This window comes from Notamacropus eugenii, chromosome 1 (genome assembly GCF_028372415.1).
Source record: "Notamacropus eugenii isolate mMacEug1 chromosome 1, mMacEug1.pri_v2, whole genome shotgun sequence".
NCBI classification, from domain to species: Eukaryota; Metazoa; Chordata; class Mammalia; order Diprotodontia; family Macropodidae; genus Notamacropus; species Notamacropus eugenii.
In genome coordinates this window covers 79,444,860-79,462,180 of record NC_092872.1, presented here as the reverse complement: position 1 = coordinate 79,462,180, position 17,321 = coordinate 79,444,860, and the positions used below count along the sequence as shown (strand labels likewise).

Here is a 17,321-nt window from a genome sequence, read left to right as displayed (position 1 = left end):
ATTATGTGTTTATAGTATATGATACAACAAAGTACATAAATGCAATTCTCCCAGAGACATTCCCTCTCACATCCTTCACTTCTTTTTCATTTCCATAGCTCAGCTTCTCATTACCCTGAGCTCTCCCTATAACATGAACCCTCAAACTAATAAATAGGCAATTTCCTTCCCCCAAAGAAAAGCTTACCATTTCCAACTGTTAAACCTTCTCTCTTAGGGCAATCAATGCCTTTCTCCTTAGCTACTCAGACAAGGATACTTGTATCCTTACCCATATATAGCTGTAGTTACTATGTTTCAGTCTCTCTTCAGATAGGCATGACCTAAGATGCTGGAAGTTAGCTCTAGTCCAAAGCTGCTTTAATGAGCATGTCCTTGACAATAGTACCTTTTCCTGAACTTGTTCTTTTTTCTTCTATCCCATTCCCTCCCAGCACTTCCCAGTCTTGGATTTGGAACCACTACTTATGCCTCATTGTCTGTTCTTTATGCTTATTGACTAACTCATAGGCTTCACATACTCTTCATGTCTGTGTTTATCTTACCTACTGGTCACTCGTTTTCACCACTTTCTCCATCTTCCAACTCAACCCAACCCTCCCCTTCTCAAACAACTCTACTGGAGTGAGATCTTTATCCTGTGTTCACAACCTGATGCTTCTTATATCCCACCAGTGACAAAAAAAAAAAAATAACCGTACTTTACTTTTCCTCTTTGTCTCCCCAGAGTACTTGGTTGTATTACTTTTCCATACCCAGAGCACACCTGGATTTCCTAATGACCTCACCCAAAAACTAGAGCTGCCTACCTCCCTGAGCCACCCCTAATCTTCATCTTTTATACTCCTCCTGCTTTTCATTTTCTGTTCTTAACCCTCATCTCCTTACATCCCTCGTTTCACTCCTGACTCTGAAACTCCATACTCTACCCTAATAAACTATATTCCCTTTTCTACCAACAGATGGATGCTGATAAGACAAGTCACAAAGAATCCTCTATTTATGACATTACCAATTATGAGACTTCTGCTCCTGAGTTCCCCACCTCTATAGTGACCCTGGGGTCACCTGAGGATGACCTCAATCTTGAGGAATCCATCTTCTTTAAAGAACACACCACTGGAGCTCTCAATGCAGAAATGCTAAGTAGGTCTTCTACTTCTAAAGCCCATACCAATGAAAATGAAGAAGAAGAAGAAGAAGAGGCCCACAGTGCTGATGATTTTAAGAGCCCAGTGGAGAATCCACTCTCTGCAGGCCGTTTCCTTCCAGCCAAATCCCCAAAAACCATAAGAGAAAAATCCACAGCTAAAGAACATGAGGAACTATATGAAGAAGGCATCAGTGATGAACACATCCAAACAAGTCAGAGAATTACCCGAGGAAAGAAGATAATGAAGAAACCAAACTCACGTAATAACTGCTTCCCCAAAACCTCCCTCAACACTCCCAAGTCCAGGACCCATTCCTTAATCCAAGGGCCCTCATCCACATCCCCAAACCCTTGCCCCAGAACCATCATCCCAGTCCTGAAACATATGCCTTCCCCCTTTGTTCTTAACCCCCAAGCTATTCTTGTCTCTATCCCAGAACCCATGTTTAAAGCCTCAACCCTTCTTCTCCATCTCCACCTTCATTCTCATTCCTTCAGGTTATGAGGACTTCACCTCCCAAGTTATAAGGATTTCCCCCCTGCCCATAGGTTATACTGCATCTCTCCTCTCAAATTATATAACCCCCTTTTTCAGATTACATGACCTCCCTATTCATCACCTGCCCCTGGAAGACTACTCTTCCTATCAGATTATATAGTGCCCTCCCCACTCTTTTCAAGCTTACATGCCCCTGTCAGGTTATACAGCCCTCTCTGCCATCACCACCTTCAAGTTAAACAGCCCTCTTCTTTAAGGTTCTACAATTCCTCTCTGTCGGGTACCAGATATTTTTTTTTTTTGGCCTTCTTTTGTTTATGTGACAATTCTTTTAATTTTTATATTATTTATTTTTAACATTCTTCTCCAATTCTCCAATTCTCTCTTTCCTCCCTTCTCTCCCCTATCCACTGAGAAGGCAAACAATATATCATTCACACACGTGAAATCATACAGCACATGTTTCCCTAATAGCCATATGACCAAAAAAAGCAAGAAAAATTATGCTTCAATTTTCAATCAGAGCTCATCAGTTCTCCCTCTGAAGGTTGATAGCACTTTTTTATTCCAAGTACTCTGTAATTTTCTTGTATCAGAGTAGCCATATCTTTCACAGTTGATCATTATAGCATTGGTGGTAGTAAGCACAATGGTCTCCCAGTTCTTTTCACTATACTTTCTATCAGTTCATATAGGTCTTGCTCCTTCTCTTCTGAAACACCCTCACCCCATCATTTTTTTTTCATTTTTTAAATATGTTGGTTTTTTTCCAATTACATGTAAGAATATTTTACATTCATTTTTTTCAAATTTTGAGTTCCAAATTTTCTCCCTCCTTCTCTTCCCTTCCCCCTCATTGAGAAGGCAAGCAATTTGTTATAGGTTATACATACAATTGCAAAAAAGTATTTCCATATTAGTCTTGTTGTGAAGGAAACACATACAAAAAAAAAAAAACAAGAAAAATTTAACAAGTAAAAAAATGCTTTGATCTGCATTCAGACTCCATCAGTTCTTTCTCTGGAGGTAGATAGCATGTTTCACTACGAGTCCTTTGGAATTGTCTTACATCATTGTATTGCTAAGCATAGCCAAGTCATTCACAGTTGATCATTATATTGCTATTACTGTGTATAATGTCCTCCTAGTTCTGCTCACTTCATTTTGCATCAGTTCATTTAAGTCTTTCCAGGTTTTTCTGAAGTCCAATTGTTCATCATTTCTAATAGCACCGTAATATTCCATTACAATCAAACACCACAACTATTTCTCAGCCATTCCCTAATTAATTGATGGGCATCCATTCAAATTCAAATTCTTTACCACCACAAAAAGACCTGCTATAAATGTGTTCATACGTATAAATCCTTTTTCTTTTTTTAAATCTCTTGGAATACAGACCTAGTAATGGTATTGCTGGATCAAATGGTATGCATAGTTTTATAACCTTTTGGACATAGTTGTTCTTGTGAAAACTGTTTTGTAATTGTATTCATATATTTCCTGAGTTTGCAACTCCCAAGTATTTTATATTGTCTACAGTTATTTTAAATAGAATTTCTCTTTCTGGCTCTTGCTGCTGGACTTTGTCAGTAATAAATAGAAATGCTGATGATTTGTGTGGGTTTATATTATGTCTTGCAAGGTTTATGTTATATCTTGCAAATTTGCTGAAGTTGTTAGTTATTTCAACTAGTTTTTTAGCTGATTCTCCAGGATTCTCCAAGTATACCATCATATCATGTGCAAAGAGTGATCATTTTTTTTCCTCATTGCTTATTCTAATTTCTTTAATTTCTTTTCCTTCTCTTATTTCTTGTCATTGCTATAGATAGCATTTCTAGTACAGTATTGAATAATAGTGGTAATAATGGGCATCCTTGCTTCACCCCTGATCTTATTGAGAATGCTACTAGTTTCTAGCATATGGGTGTTCAAAGAAGACTTGTATCTCTAAGGTGAGGGCTGCTGAGCCCTTTTCAGGGCTGCTTTCCACCTTTGGTGTCCACCTGTCACCCACCTGCCTCAAGGCCACAGGTTCCTCACCCCTGGCTTATGGTATCACCTTTTGTGTATAAAACATCAACCCATTTTGACTTTGTCTTACTATATGATGTAAAATGTTAGTCTATAAACAGTTTCTGCCATACTGTTTTCCCATTTTTCCAGCAAATAATGAGTTCCTGTCCCAAAAACTTGGGTCTACAAGTTTATCAAACCCTATATTACTACTGTCATTTGTTACTGTGTCTTGTGTACCTAACCTATTCCACCGATCCACCACTCATTTCTTAGCCAGTACCAGATTGTTTTGAAGATTAATGACTTATAATACAGTGTGGAATCTGGTAGAGCTAAGCCATCTTCCTTCACATTTTTTTCATTGATTCCCCTGACATTCTTGACCTTTTGTTCTTCTAGATGAATTTTGTTATTATTTTTTGTATCTCTATAAAATAGTAGTTTGATTGGAATAGAATTGAATAAGTAAATTAATTTAGGTAGAATTGTCATTTTTATTATATTGGGTTGGCCTACCATGGGCAATTGATATTTTCCCAATTATTTAGATGTGATTTTATTTGTGTGAAAAATGTTTTGTAATTTTGTTTATGTGGTTTCTGGGTTGTTGTGGCAAGTAGCCTCCCAGGTATTTTATATTGTCTACAGTTATTTTAAATGGAATTTCTCTTCCTATTTCTTCTTTGAGCAGCTTTCTTTAAGGATCACATTGCTCACCTCCTGACCTGAGGAGAGGGCCAGAAAAGACCCTAAAATTGTTCAGCTTTACTTAACCAACCCTGGCCTGATTACTATGGGCAGGAATCCTACCTTGCAGTAAAAACACCAAAAAATGTACAAAAACTTTTGTGAAGATGATTTTATTCACCATTGGTACATGGAGTTGCATACACTAACAGACAACACAAAATTCAGTAGATCTGAAAGATGAACAGCTCTTGTTCTGAGAGAACTCAGCAGATATATCCAAAAAGCAGCCCTGAGTTAAAGCTGGCAAATGGAGACCGGTTTACCAAAGTTGGAGTTGGATACATGTTTATGTGTTTTATTTGGAGTGGCCATAGTGATGGGGAACATAGTGAAGCTGGCATAGATTTTACAATCAGAACTAAACTAGTCAACAAGTTTATATGCCTCCCAAAAGAAGTGAATGACAGGCTCATGACAATGTGACTGTCACTTAGAGGAAAACACCATGCCAGCATCATCAATACATATGCTCCCACCATGAAAAACCTGATGAGATCAAAGAAGAATGTTATGAAGACCTCAAGACATTCATCATCAATGTGCTGAAAGAGAACAAACTTGTAATTCTAGGTGACTTTAATGCTAGAGTAGGCACAAACTATCAGACATGGTAAAGAGTCCTTGAAAGGAACAGAATCAGAAACACCAAGTTGCTTACCACTGAAGATTTGTTTGTGTCATGGCCTCAGCACCAACATCATCTTCTGTTTACCTAAATGCAACAAAAACTTCATGGATGCACCTTCGCAGCAAACACTGACATTTAAGAAAATGTGTTATTGTAAAGGGAAGAGACAGACAGGATATGAGAGTGATGAAGGCAAGGTGTGGCACAGCATGTTGGATCAGTCATAGATTTATCCTTTCCAAGGTAAACATTTGCATTCAACAAAAGCAGTGGCCCCAAAGCAAGACAACTTCCAGAAAACCTAACATCAAGTGATCAAAGCACTTCTCCATGCCTGAACAGTTTGTTACTGACTTGGAGGGACAGCTGAGTCAACACACAGTTGGCAACAGTGAAGCAGAAAAGGTGTGGGCAACTTTCAGAGATTTTAGTATACAGCACCACATTTACTTCTCTGGGCCGCAACACTCACAAACATCAGGCTTGGTTTGATGAAAATGATAGGGAAATTCAGAAGCTACTAAATGAATAATGAGAACTCCACAGAGTTTACCAGTAGGATAATTCTTCTATCTCTAAGAAGGCAGCATTTAACTCCGTCAGAAGTAAAATGTAAGTGAAGCTTAGAGAAATGGCAGCATTCTTGGCTCAGTAAGAAAGCAGATGAAATTCAGTTTTGTGCATATAGTAACAATTCAAAGTGATTTTATGATACCCCAAAGGCTATTTGCGGGCTAAAGACCTATGGTGCACCTCAAGGGCATTGATGTAACCACATTGATTAGTGATAAGAACATGACTGAAATGGGCTAAACACTTATATAATGTTCTCAACAGATAGTCATCGATCAATGCTAAAGCCATTGACCACGTAGCTCAGGTTGAAGTCAGTTCCCCTCTATCCAAACATCCAACTAAAGAAGAGGTTTTGAATGCCATTAGGTTCCTCTCATGTGCCAAAGTGCCTATTGTTGATTCTATTTCAGCTGAGATTTACAAGGCAGGTGACCCACTGCTTATACAAAAGCTGACAGAGTTATATTGCAAAAGAAGGTTATCTCCCAGGAGTTCAAGGATGCCACCATTTTCAATCTCTAAAAAGGAAAGGGAAATAGGTTGTTCTGTAACAATCACAGGTGGGTCCCTCTCTTAGTCACTGTCGGTGAGATTCTTGCCAGTCTTCCTAAATAGGCTGATCCTTCACTTGGAAGACAGTCATCTGCCTGGGAGCCAGTGTGGCTGAGAAACGGTTGATGTGGTGTTTCCTGACTAACAACTGCCAGGAGCAGAACAGAGATCTGTACACAACGTTCATCCATCTGACCAAGGCCTTTGATGCTACTGTCAGTCATAAGGGTTTGTTGAATGTCATGGAAAAATTTGATTTCCCAGAGAAGTTCATCAGTATTATATACCAGATCCAATGACATGCTGACATGAGTTCTGGGTAATGGATGATGCTCCCATGCTTTCCCAGTAACCACTGGAGTGAAGCAGGACTCTGTGCTTGCTCTCATATTTTTTAGCATGATGCTTCAGTACTATTGTCAGAACAACAAGTCACAACAAGGATGAAAATAGGATCAGGGTCAGCTACCACACTGATGGTAAATTAATTTCACTTGAAAAGGCTACAAGCCAAGACTAAAGTGAAGGGAGAGTTAGTATACAACTTTTTGTTTACAGATGATTGTACACTCAGTGCAGGTGCTGGGGCTAAGATACAACAAAGCATGGATCATTTCCCTGCCACTTGTGCAACACCAAGAAACAGGTTCTCCACCAGCCAATATCCCAGTCTCCATAAGTGGAACCACCAGTTACTACAAATGGAGAAATTTTGAATGCTATATATAAGTTCACTTACCTTGACAATATACTTTCCAGGGATGCACATATAGATGAGGTTTGTGTACAAAATGCCAGATCTAGCTTAGAGTTTGGAAGGTTCCAAAGGACAGTGTGAGAGAGAAGAGGTATTAAGTAGCCTACAAAACTGAAGGTCTACAGAGTCATTGTGTCAACCTCATTGTTATATGCCTGTGAAACCTAGACATTATACTAGTGCCATGCCAGAAAACTGAATGACTTTCATTTGAATTGTCTTAAAAAGATTCTGAACATCACTTGACAAAATATGGTACCAGACACTGAGGTCCTTTCTCAGGAGAACTGCCAAGCATTCAAACTCTACTGCACAGAGTACAACTCCAGTGGGTTGGCCACATTGTTCAAATGCCAAATGTATATTTGCCTAAAAGACTGTTTTTCAGAGAAGTCACATGAGGGAAGCACTCACACAATGGTCAGAAGTAGCAACACAAAGACACTGTCAAGTTCTCTCTGAAGAACTTTGGAATCGATTGTGAGACATGGGTGACACTGGCACAGGACCACCCAATGTGGTGTGCCCACATTTGATCTAGAAACAAAGCAGAACTACAGTAACTTAAAAGAAACATGAGATGCACAAATTTAGAGTCATCTCTACTCCAAATGTCCATATGGACTATTTGTGCCCAGCTTATGGAAGAGCCTTCTATGCTCTTATCAGCCACAGTTGGAAACACTGCACCTCAACCTCAACATGGTGATAGTATTTTGGTCCTCATCAAACACAAAGGACAACTAACCAGCTTATTCCCATTACACATAAAGCTTTCTGATGACTTTAGACAGGTAGTACATATCATTTTAAGGAAAGCTCCACTTCTGTTTCCTAGTGTTTTTTAATAAGAATGAGTATTGTATTTTGTCAAAAATCTTTTTCTGCATCTGTTGAGAAAATCATACGATTTTTGTTGTTTTGTTATTGTTATGGCCAATTATGCTAATAGTTTTTCTAATATTGAGCCAGCCCTGAATTCCTGGAATAAGTCTCATCTTGTCATAGCATATGATCTTTATGATATTTTGCTGTATTCACCTTGCTAGTATTTTATTTGAATTTTTGCATCAATATTCTTTAGGGAAATTGGTCTGTAGTTTTCTTTCTCCGTTTTTGATCTTCCTGGTTTAAGTATCAGCACCATATTTATGTTGTAAAAGAAATTTGGTAGGATTCCTTTGCCGTTTACAAATAGTATATAAAATATTTGAATTGTTTATTAAATGTTTGGTAGAATTCATTTGTGAATCCATCTGGTCTGGTGATTTTTTTTCTTAGGTAGTTCATTAATGGCTTACTCAATTTCTTTTTCTAAGATAGGGTCACTTAAATATTCTATTTCCTCTTCTGTTAATCTGGGAAATTTACATTTTTGTAAACATTTATCCATTTCACTTAGATTGTTGAATTTCTTGGCATGTAATTGGGCAAAGTAGCTCCTAATAATTATTTTAATTTCCTTTTCATTGGTAGTACATTCACCCTCTTCATTTTTGATACTGATAATTTGGTTTTCTTATTTTTTTAATCAAATTAACCAATAATCTATTTTCTTGGGGGTTTATTCCATAAAACCAGCTCCTGGTTTTATTTATCAGTTTGATGGTTTTGTTGCTTTCAATTTTATTAATCTCTCTTTTGATTTTCAGAATTTCTAACTTGGCATTTAATTGGGGATTTTTAATTTGTTCTTTTTCTAGTTTATTAGTTGCATGCCCAACTCACTGATCTGTTCTTTTTCTATTTTATTGACGTAAGCATTCAAAGACATAAATTTTTTCCCTAACAACTGCTTTGGCTGCATCCTATAAATTTTAGTATAGTGTCTCATTGTTATCATTCTCTTTTATGAAATTATTGTTTCTTTGATTTGTTTTCGACCCATTCTTTAGGATTAGATTATTTAGTTTCCAATTAATTTTAAGCTAGGTTTCCATGGCCCTTTATTGAATGTAACTTTATTGTATTGTAATCTGAAAAGGGTTCTTTTAATATTCATGCTTTTCTGCATTTTGTTGCTAGGTTTTTATACCCTAATACATGGACAATTTTTGTGTAGGTGCCATGTGTCATTGAGAAAAAATATATTACTTTCTATCACTGAGGAAAAGTGCCATGTAGCACTGAGAAAAGATATTTCTTTCTATTCCCATTCAATTTTCTACAAAGGGCTATCATTTCTAACTTTTTAAAATTTTCTAACTTTCCTATTACCTCCTTAATTTCTTTCTTGTTTATTTTTTGGTTAGATTTGTATAGTTCTTGTATGGTTTTGAGAAAGGAAAGTTGAGGTCCCCCACTAGTATAGTTTTATTGTCTCTTTCCTTCTGTGACTCATTTATCTTTTCCTTTAAGAATTTGGATGCTATATCATTTTGATGCATATATATTTAGTATTGATATTACTTCATTGTCTATGGTACCTTTAAGCAAAATGTAGTTTCCCTGCTTAACTCTTTTAATTAAATCTATTTTTGGTTTTACTTTGTCTGAGATCATAATTGCTGTGCCTGCTTTTTTTTTTTTTTTTACTTCAGGTGAAGCATAATAAATCCTGCTTCAGCCCCTTACCTTTACCCTATGTATGTCTCTTTGCTTCTTGTAAACAACATATTGTAAGATTCTTTTTTAATAGACTCTGCTATCCACTTCTGTTTTATGGATGAGTTCATCCCATTCACATTCACAGTTATGATTACTAACTGTGTATTTCCCTTCTTCCTGCTTTTTTCTCTTGTTTATCCTCTCTCTCTCTCTCTCTCTCTCTCTCTCTCTCTCTCTCTCTCTCTTTCTCTGTCTCTCTCTCTCTCTCTCCTTTTCTTTTCCTTCTTTCTTTCTCTCCTTCTCCTCCTTTCACCCTTTCCCTCCTTAAAACTGTTTTGTTTCCGACTACCACCACCTCAATCTGCCCTCCTTTCTATCAGCCGTCTTCTCTTATTCCCTTCTCCTCCTACCTCCATGTAGGGTAAGATAGATTTTTTTTTAAATGTTGTTCTTTATTTTTTTTATAATATTTTATTTTTTCAATTACATATAAAAACAATTTTTAATATTAATTTTTTAAAATTCCAAATTCTCTTCCTTCCTTCCTGTTCTCCCCAATCCTTGAGACACTGAGCACTATGATATAGGATACATGTTATACAGGTGAAATAATGCAAAACATATTTCCATATTAGTCATTTTGTAAAAGAAGACACACATAAAAAAACATGAAAAAATAAAGTGAAAAATAGTATGCTTCAATCTGCATTCAGAGTCCATCAATGTAAGATAGATTTTGACACCCTACTGAGTATATATGTTCTCTCTTTGAGCCAAATCAAATGAGTTCAGTTCAAACAATTCTTGCCACTACATTCATTTCCCCCTCCACTATAAACCTCTTTTACGTGGGATTATTTACCCCATTCTACCTCTTCCTTCCCTCTCCACCCAATGCATCCCTTTTTCTCATGCCTTAATTTTATTTTATTAGAGGGGGGAAGATATCATCCCATCATAGTCAAGTCATATTTGTGTACTTCGTCTATGGACATTCCTTCTAACTTCCCTAATAATGCTAAATTTCTTACTTGTATCATCTTCTCATATAAGAATGTAAACAATTTAACTTTTTTGGTCACAGTTACTCTTAAGTCTTCTGTTTGAAGGTCAAATGTTCTATTCAGCTCTGGTCTTTTCACCAGGAATTCTTGAAACACCTCAATTTCATTAAATATCCATTTTTCTCCCAAAGATTTATATATATAGAAATAAGAGATATGCATAAATATAAATGCAAAGATCAGAAGTAAAATTTGTTAGGGAAAGTATATATCTATACTAATGTATATCTGTATATGTGTATGTACATTTCTATATCTATATGTAAATATATCTCTGCTTAATTGTAGACTTTGGCTGGAAGGTAAGGGGAGGGAATAGCAAAGTAAAAAGTGCACAGCAAAGAACAAAAGAAAATTTAGAAGGAAACAAAGAAAAAATGGACAGTTCTCAACACAATGCACAGTATTTATTATTATAGGCTTTCTTGAAATGCACATTTATTGCTACATATTTTGAATCCTCTCTTACATTCTGGTATGCAAATCTTTTATTTTGCATTTGAATTTATATGTTTCTTTTTCTTATTGTGCATGTAAGTTTTAATAATAAAAAAAGAAAAAATTATATTTCATTTTGCTGGGTCTCTTGGTTGTAATTTTAGCTCTTATGCCCTCCAGAATATCATATTCTAAGTCCTCTGATCCTTTAACATGAAAGCTGGTAAATCTTGTGTGATCCTGACTGTGGTGGCAAGATATTGCAAGTGTTTCTTTCTGGCTGCTCAAAATATTTTCTCCTTGACCTAGGAGCTCTGAAATTCGGCCATGATATTCCTAGAAGGTTTTCCCTTTGGGATGTCTTTCAATAGGTGATCAGTGGAGTCTTTTAATTTCTATTTTACCCTGTAGCTTTGGATATCAGGGCAGTTTTCCTTGATAATTTCTTGAAAGATGATGTGTATGCTCTTTTTATTGATCATGGCTTTCAGGTAGTCCAATAATTCTTAAATTATTTCTCCTTGATCTACTTTGCAGGTCAGTTGTTTTTCTAACGAGATATTTCACATTTTCTTCAATTTTTTTTTCATGCTTTTGATTTTGTTTTATTGTTTCTTGATGTCTCATGGAATCTTCCACTTATCCAATTCTAATTTTTAAGAGATTATTTTATTCAGTGAGCTTTTATACCTTTTTGACATTTGACTAGTTTACTTTTTAAAGAATTCTTTGTTTCAGTAAATTTTTGTACATCCTTTTCCATTTGGCCATTTCTGCTTTTTTAAGGAGTTCTTTCCTTCAGTGAATTTCTTTGATCATTTGGTCTATTCTGTTTTTGAGGGATTATTTTCTTCAGTATTTTTTGTGCCTCCTCTACCAAGCTTTTCACTAATTTTTTCATGATTTTCTTGCATCATTCTCATTTCTTCTGAATTTTTCCTCTACCTCTCTTATTTGATTTTTAAAATCCTTTTAGAACTCTTCAAGGGCCTGGAACAAATTCACATTTTTTTTTTGAGGCTTTGCATATAGCTGCTTTTATTTCATTTTCTTCTGAGTTTTGATCTTTGCTGTCACCATTTTTATGGTCAGATCCTTCTTTTGTTGTTTGTTCATTTTTCCAGTCTATTACTTGAATTTTAACTTTACAGTAAAGTTGGACTCTGCTCCTGAAGTGGAAGGAGCATGTTTTTCATGCTGTTATTTTCAGAGCTAGTTCTGGAGGGTCTGTAAGTTTTCAGTTCTTCCAAGGTGATATTGTCTAAGGAGAGGTGTGATCACTGGTCTCTTGTCTTGTGCTCTGGTCTGTAAGTGAAATGACACCTGACCTAAGTTTTGAATGAAGTTAAAGATCCTATTCAGCAGAGCCTAGAGGAAATATGCTCCAGGCCTGTATGAAGGACAGAAAGCTGAGTATTGGTGGGCAGATCAATTTAATTGGAATAGAAAGTGAGTAAAGAGGAATAACACACTCTTTTCTGCCCTGAGCAGAGTGAGCAGAGTCCCTGCTCCTACTCACCTTAGAATTGTAACCTGGAACCTAATACAGACAATGCCATAGAGTCCCTATCCCAGTGCCAGCAAAGGGTTTCCTATAATCTTTTTCTGATCAATTTTCCAGCCCTCCTATTATCTGTGAGCTGAGAGTTCCAGAAGCTATAATCACTGCCATAACTTGCAGCTGGATTTCTAATGCAGCCTGAAATGGCTTTGGGCCTTCATTCTCACCCCTTTCCTTCAGACTTTTCCTGCTAACATTCTAAACTATTTTGAGCTGGAAAATTGTTTCACCCTGTCCGTTTGTTGGTTCTGTCTCTTCAGAATTCATTTTCAGGTGTTATTTTAATGTTGTTTGGAGAAGAATTTAGAAGATCTCAAGCAAGTTCCTGCCTTTATTCTACCATCTTGGTTGTGCCCTTCTTTTCCTGTCATTTCTTAGAGCACAATAGCACTCTATTACAATTATATGTCACAACTGCTTCAGCCATTCCCCAAATGATGGATATCCCATCAATTTCCAATTCTTTGCCATAACAAAAATAGCTACTATAGATATTTTTGTACATAAACATCCTTTTTCTCTTTCTTTGATCTCTTTGGGATACAGACCTAGTCTGGATCAAAGGGTAGGCCCAGTTTTATAGCTCTTCGGGCATAGCTCCAGATTGTCCTCCAAAATGGTTGGACTAGTTTACTACTTCACCCACTATTCATTAATGAACCTATTTTCTCTCATCCTCTCCAGCATTTTACATTTCTTGTACATGTGGCTTTTATTTGCATTTCTCTAGTAGAGATTTGGAGCATTTTTTCATATGACTATAAAACGCCTTTGATTTCTTTCTCTGAAAACTGTTCATATCCATTGACCATTTATCAATTAGGGAAAGTCTCTAATTTTTATGATGACTCAGTTCCCTATATATTTAAGAAATGAGGTCTTTATCAGAGAAATTTGCAATAAATATTTTTGATATTACTTCATTGTTTATGGTACCTTTTAGCAAAATGTAGTTTCCCTTCTAATCTCTTTTAATTGGGTCTATTTTTTGCTTTTGCTTTGTCTGAGATCAGGATCACTACACCCAACCCCTTCACTTCAGCTAAAGCATTACATATTCTACTCCAGCCATTTATTTTAAGCACAAAAATACTGAAGAAAATAGCATCTTAAAAAACAAAATAGGCCAAATGATAAAAGAGGCAAAAAAAATTCACTGAAGGAAAGAACTAATTTAAAAGTAGAATAGTCCAAATGGAAAATAAGCTACAAAAATTCACTGAAGAAAGAAAAAGTAAAATGACCAAATGGAAAAAGAAACACAAAATCTCAACGAAGAAAGTAATTCCTTAGAGTTGGACAAGTGGAAGCTAAAGACTCCATGAAACTTCAAGAAACAATCAAATAAAGTCAAAAGGATAAAAAAATAGAATAAAATGTGAAATATCTCTTTCAAAGAATACCTGGCCTGAAAATAGACCAAGGAGAGAGAATTTAGGAATTATTGGACTACCTGAAAGCCATGATCAAAAGAAGAGCCTAGATATTATCTTTCAAAAAATATCATTGAAAAATGCCCTCAAATGTTAGATCCAGAAAGAATTCACAAATCATGTACTGAAAGAGATCCCCAAATAAAAAGGAATATCATGGCTAAATTCCAGAGCTCCCAGGTCAAGGAGAAAATATCGCAAGCAGCCAGAAAGAAACAATTTAAATTTTGTCCCACCACAGTCAGGATCACACAAAATTTAGTAGCTTTCATGTAAAAGGGTCAGAAGGTTTAGAATATGATATTCTGGAGGGCATAAGAGTTAGGATTAAAATGATGAATCATCTTCCCAGAAAAATTGAATATGATTTTTCAGAAGAAAATGGATATTTAATGAAATTGAAGATTTTCAAGCATTACTGATGAAAAGATCAGAGCTGAATAGAAAATTTGACATTCAAACAGAAGACTCAAGAGAAGCATGAAAAGCTCAACATGAAGGAGTAATCATAAGGGACATTCCTATATGAGAAGATGATGCAACTCCTCAGAACTTTATCATTATTAGGGAAATTAGAAGGAATTTGCATAGACAAAGAGCATGGGTTTGATTTAGTTATGTTGGGATGATCTCCAAAAAAGAATATAGGGGTGAAGAAAGAGGGGTGCACAGGAAGAAGGGAAAAAGGAAAGATAGAATGGGGCAAATTTTCATGCACAAAAGAGGTACATAAAGAAGAGCTTTTATAGTGGAGGATAAAATAGGAAAAGGTCATGGGTAATGATTGAACCTCACTCTCATTAAAAGTGGTTCAAAGAGGAAAGAATATATATATATACACACTCAGCTGGATATAGAAATCTATCTTACCATTAGATAGATATGAGGGGAAGGGGAAAAGAGATACTGGATGGGATGATGAAAAGGAGGAGGGCAGACTGGGGGAGGCAGCGGTCAGAAGCAAGAGACACTTTTGAGGAGGGACAAGATTAAAAAGAGAGAGAAGGATAAACAGAGGAAAATGGGATGGGGAGAAATGCACAGTTGTTGATCATAAATGGGAATGGGATGAGTTGACCCATGGAACATAAACCAATAGCAGAATAGATTGGAAACCAAAATCCAACAAAAAGTTGTGTACAAGAGACATAATTGGGATAGAAAGACACACACAGAGTTAAAATCAATGGCTGGAGTAGAATATGTAATGCCTTAGCTGAAGTGAAGAGGGTTGGATGTGACGATCCTGATCTCAGACAAAGCAAAAGCAAAAAATAGACCCAATTAAAAAAGATAAGAAGGGAAACTACATTTTGCTAAAAAGCTACCACAAACAATGAAGTAATATCAAAAATGTTTATTGCAGATTTCTTTGATAAAGGCCTCATTTCTTAAATATATAGGGAACTGAGTCATCATAAAAATTAAAGCCTTTCCCTAATTGATGCACAATACAAACTACCAGTTTGTGCTTTGAAATCCAATCCACTGAGCAATTTCCCTCCTGCTTATTCAGTCTCTGCCAGGAAATTTTGTCCCTGCCCTTATCACCCTTCTGTAGCAACAACTAGGAGAACCCAGTTCTGACCACCCTTTTTCAGAGAAGGGAGAGAGAGGCACAGGAAAGTAGGAGTATGCTCTCTCTAGGGTAGCAGTGCCCAATCAGAGAACTAAAGAAAAAAATGAGCTAGGGGAGGACACTAGCAAGCATGCATATGGGGCTGTACCTGGACTAAAATAAAGGACCTGGCATCTGTTTAGGACCAGTTCTGTTCTATCCTCACCAAATCTTCTTAGGGCAGGACCTGAGATGAGTAAAAACTAGCAAGGGAGATGATTTTGAAGTCCAGCCCCTAGAAGACCACTGTCATAGGGGAAGGAGTCAGAAAATTAGGAATAAGAAAACATAAGAAAAAAACTAAAATTGCCAAAGATCTTAGGAAGAAGAAACCTAGAAGACAAGCAAGTAATCTATAGGAGAGATATTAAAATAAAAGGGAAGATGTTCACCAAAACATCTTAAAGATTACAAACATCTCCAAATAACTTGCAAAACAAAGGAAATTGAACTAACACCTGATAACACAAAAAATCCAGTGAATTCCCCAGAGAGCCAGGAACTGCAGCAGGATGTTCCCAAAGGGTTCAGGAGGAAAATCAGAATCTTAAAACAAGAAGATAAAAGTGAGCAAATTGCAGGATTCATGCCCTGCACAGCAGAAATAATTGACAGAATAGAAAGACTTGAATCCACAGTGGCAAGTCTCTCCAAAGGAGCAAAGGAGAGAACAATTAAGTGATTGGGAATACAAACATGCATCTGGAAGGAAAAAAGAATGTCCAAAAAAACATGATCCCTACATAAGCAAAATCCATTGACCTTAAAAGGGGATGCAAAGAGACAACTTAAGGATCTTAAGTCTCCCAGAATAATATGATTAAAAATAAAACAAACCCTAAACACCATAATGCAAGAAAAAAATCCAAGAAAACAGCCCAAAATTTCTGAATACATAATACAAAGCACCAATTAAAACAATTCACAAATATATCCTCTGGAAAATCTCAAATCCAACAAAAGTTTAGAATTGAAGGTGTTAATGTTGAAATACCTCTCACTTTGTCGTTATTGTTTGGTTACCTGAATTATCAATGAGTAGCCACCAATAATACAATTATCCCTTCCCATATCACAGTGGTTAGGGGCACAGTGTCCCTGTAATCTGGAAACTGCATGTAAAAATTTTTGGCTCTCCCTTTGTACCAGAGAAGGTCTGAATTTTCAATTTTATTTTATGGGGTGTTTATAATACCTAATTGTAAAATTTGGATGGCTGTTATACAATAATATATGTATATATATGTGTGTGTGTGTTTATATATGTGTATGTGTGTGTGTGTGTAATTTCTGAGTTTTTAAACTTTTTCTGTGTTATCTGCTGGCCTTGATCTATTGTCTGCAGCTTCTGTAAAACTCCCAAAAAACTCCCATTTAATTTCTTGTGCCAATCCACAATATAACAAAACCATAATGGGAAAAGTCAAAATGTAGAAGAGATAACTGTATCGAACAAATTTTCTAAAGACCGAAAAGAAAAGCAAAGAGCTTATTGAAAGTGTCAATGATATTGAGGTTCCTTATTCAGAAGTTATTTATAACGTCTACAATATTTCATGTTTAGCTTACAAGGATTTTAAAAATAAAAGTAAACTCTCACTGACTGTGGAAAAGAAGGATATTTTATCATATACCTCCTCACTATCATAATAATAATTTTAAATGGCACCTGAGCAAAGTCCTTTCCTCACATGAGGTAGGCAATATATTATTAACCCTATTT

At 36.1% G+C, this 17,321-nt stretch overlaps 1 protein-coding gene across 4 annotated transcripts in view; it reads left to right on the top strand.

Moving 5' to 3' along the window:
• The window catches only part of FAM221B (family with sequence similarity 221 member B), a 53,205-nt gene that overhangs the window by 9,434 nt on the left and 26,450 nt on the right, over window positions 1-17,321 (top strand). For all 4 annotated transcript variants that reach the window (XM_072607132.1, XM_072607122.1, XM_072607138.1 and 1 more), the window contains exon 2: window positions 963-1,413. In XM_072607132.1, the coding sequence (XP_072463233.1) occupies window positions 963-1,413 (451 nt within the window). The remainder of the gene's footprint in view (window positions 1-962; window positions 1,414-17,321) is intronic.